This window comes from Dendropsophus ebraccatus, chromosome 2 (assembly GCF_027789765.1).
Source record: "Dendropsophus ebraccatus isolate aDenEbr1 chromosome 2, aDenEbr1.pat, whole genome shotgun sequence".
In the NCBI taxonomy this organism is placed as follows: Eukaryota; Metazoa; Chordata; class Amphibia; order Anura; family Hylidae; genus Dendropsophus; species Dendropsophus ebraccatus.
In genome coordinates this window covers 51432968-51435552 of record NC_091455.1, presented here as the reverse complement: position 1 = coordinate 51435552, position 2585 = coordinate 51432968, and the positions used below count along the sequence as shown (strand labels likewise).

General features: G+C 48.5%; 1 protein-coding gene across 1 annotated transcript; it reads left to right on the top strand.

Moving 5' to 3' along the window:
• The first annotated feature begins 761 nt into the window (after window positions 1-761).
• BHLHE22 (basic helix-loop-helix family member e22) lies at window positions 762-1637 on the top strand. Its single transcript, XM_069959997.1, has one exon. It carries the CDS (start codon window positions 762-764, stop codon window positions 1635-1637), a length of 876 nt encoding a protein of 291 aa, XP_069816098.1.
• Window positions 1638-2585: the final 948 nt, after the last annotated feature.

Sequence of the window (2585 nt, the reverse complement as noted above, 5' to 3'; positions counted from 1 at the left end):
TATATAACCCAAGCTCCACAGAGCTCTGACACTTCCATTGCTTCCTTGTGAAAGTCTTGGAGGAAATGTGTGTAAGTGCAGGGTGTTTTTTTGTTGTAATTTGCAGAAGGAGCATCATCCTCCTCCTCCTCCTCCTCCTCCTCCTTCCATCTAAGTGGGGCTTTTACTGTGCTCATTGATGAGTGAAAGTCGCCACACATGTCAAGCTAAAGGCAGTTGTTGGGTTCCTAACAGGACACAGCGTCTTGCAAACATATGCGATGAGCTGTGTATACAGATGGCAGGGAGAAGAATGGAGCGGGCGCCTGTTATAAAGCTCTAGATGCTGCTGTCTTCAGAGCCACACACACGAGTGAGGGCCAGCCAGCGCCACCGAGCCTTTCTTACCCATTTAATCCTATTAATTAAAACGTTAACCTGATTGGGTAGAAAGCTGTGTCCCAACAGGCTTCTCTTCCCCATAATAACCTACTCAGAGCTAATGATGTAAAGACTCCCCCGTCTGAGGCGCAGGCTGAGGCTGATGGCTCCAGAAATCTCTTGAAGGTGAATCCAAGCAAGATAAACGGCGCAGGAGCTTGTTTCATGTGAGAGGATGACACCAGGCTGGAGCTGAAGACCAAGAAGCTTCTGAGACTTTCTCATTCCTGAAGAGGAAGGAAAAGTCGCAACTGCTGCTCTTAGGACTCTCGTGTGGGTTTTTTTTTTTTTTCTTCCCCCCATTGCATTGTGATAGTTGTCGCCCCCTAAGAGCAGGGACTATGGAGAGGGCGCTGAACCTGGCAGAAGAAGACTTGTTCCATAAGAGTCTCAGCGCTAAGAGGATGGAATCCGCCTTCCGCTCCCCGCAGGGTCTGGACTTGTCGCAGCCCGGGGAGCGCTCCCCCTTGCACTGCTATGAGGGTCCCGACCCGTCCGACCTCCTGCGCCACCACCAGACCTCAGCGCTGGCGGCCGGGGCGGCGGGAGACTCTTTAGCGCTTGCGGCTGCCAGCATGTGCGCCAAGTTCGGGGCAGAAGGCGCAGGCAGGGGGATGTCCTCGGTGGCGGAGAGCAGCGGGGGAGAAGATCAGAGCCCGGACGATGACAGTGACGGCCGCTGCGAGCTGGTGCTCAGACCGGGAGATCATCGGTCCTCCCAGCCCGGGATGAAGCCCGGGGATGCGCCCTGCGGTCCTGGCGGAGGGAAGAAGTCGAAGGAGCAGCGAGCCCTGAGGCTGAACATCAACGCCCGGGAGAGGAGACGCATGCACGATCTGAACGATGCCCTAGACGAGCTGCGAGCTGTCATCCCTTATGCCCATAGCCCCTCGGTCAGGAAGCTCTCCAAGATCGCCACCCTGCTGCTGGCTAAGAACTACATCCTAATGCAAGCCCAGGCGCTGGAGGAAATGAGGAGGCTGGTGGCTTATCTCAACCAGGGCCAGGCTATCTCTGCTGCCTCCATGCCCAACTCTGCTGCTGCCGCCGCCGCTGCCGCCGCTGTGGCGCTTCACCCTGCACTCGGAGCCTATGAGCAGGCGGCTGCCAGCGCCGGCTACCCCTTCAGCACCGTGGCCAGCTCCTGCCCGGACAAATGTGCCCTATTCAACAGCGTGTCCTCCAGCCTGTGCAAACAGTGTACTGACAAGCCTTAACAGCAAGCAGAGCCTAGCCCTGTCCTATAGTAGCTGAGCTACCACCAGGTGCCCGGGACTCTGTGCCACCTAGACCACCAGGGACAACCACCCCTCCAAGGTGAAGAACTTCTGAGGCTTCTCCATTGTGATCTCCTCCGCCAGTCCTGTTCCATTGGTTCTTCTGATGATGATGATATTTGATTATTTCACTTTATTTCACTCCAAGAACAGTAAACTAGGACCAGAGCGAGAGAAGAAATAAAGAAAAAGTTTTTAATGGCATCTGATCCACTTCTTGTTCTTAGGTACTTTGTGGCCAATGACATCAGTCTGTGTGGAATTATCGCATCAAAAACGCTGCTCATGTTGATGAACTCTTATAATAATGTTATTGCTATTATTAGAGATCATGTTCATTTATAAGACTAAACTAAAAAAAAACAAAAAAACAAGGCACTTGAATTTAATGATTCTGAGCCAGGAAAACACTTGAAATATAGACTTATTTAATTACAAAGACTTCTTAACATTGCAAGGATAGAAATCATTTGTATTTTTTATCGTGTCTGAACTTTGTAGGACGTCGCTCCAGAATTTTTTTTTTAATTATTATTATTTTTTTGTTGAGGACGTCAATGGGGCTTGCAAGAAATAATAGTAATACCTGTTGGGAGTGAAAGTTTTAGTTTTTTGTTTTTTTTAAACACAATTCTGTGCACCTTGTTACTCCATATGGAATGTTGTGTAAGGAAAGTGGTTCCTTTCATGTGTTACATTTCAGTATTTCTTTATTTATCTTGTGGAAGAAAGTGACATGAATTTTCCTATTTCTTTTTTTTATATATTATTATTATGATTATAATTATTTTATTTTACCTTTGGATTAATTTATATACTTTGTGCCAAGTGTTTCAAAGCTTAATAGAGAAGAACGTATACGAGAATCTCAATGTCTCTGAGCTCAAT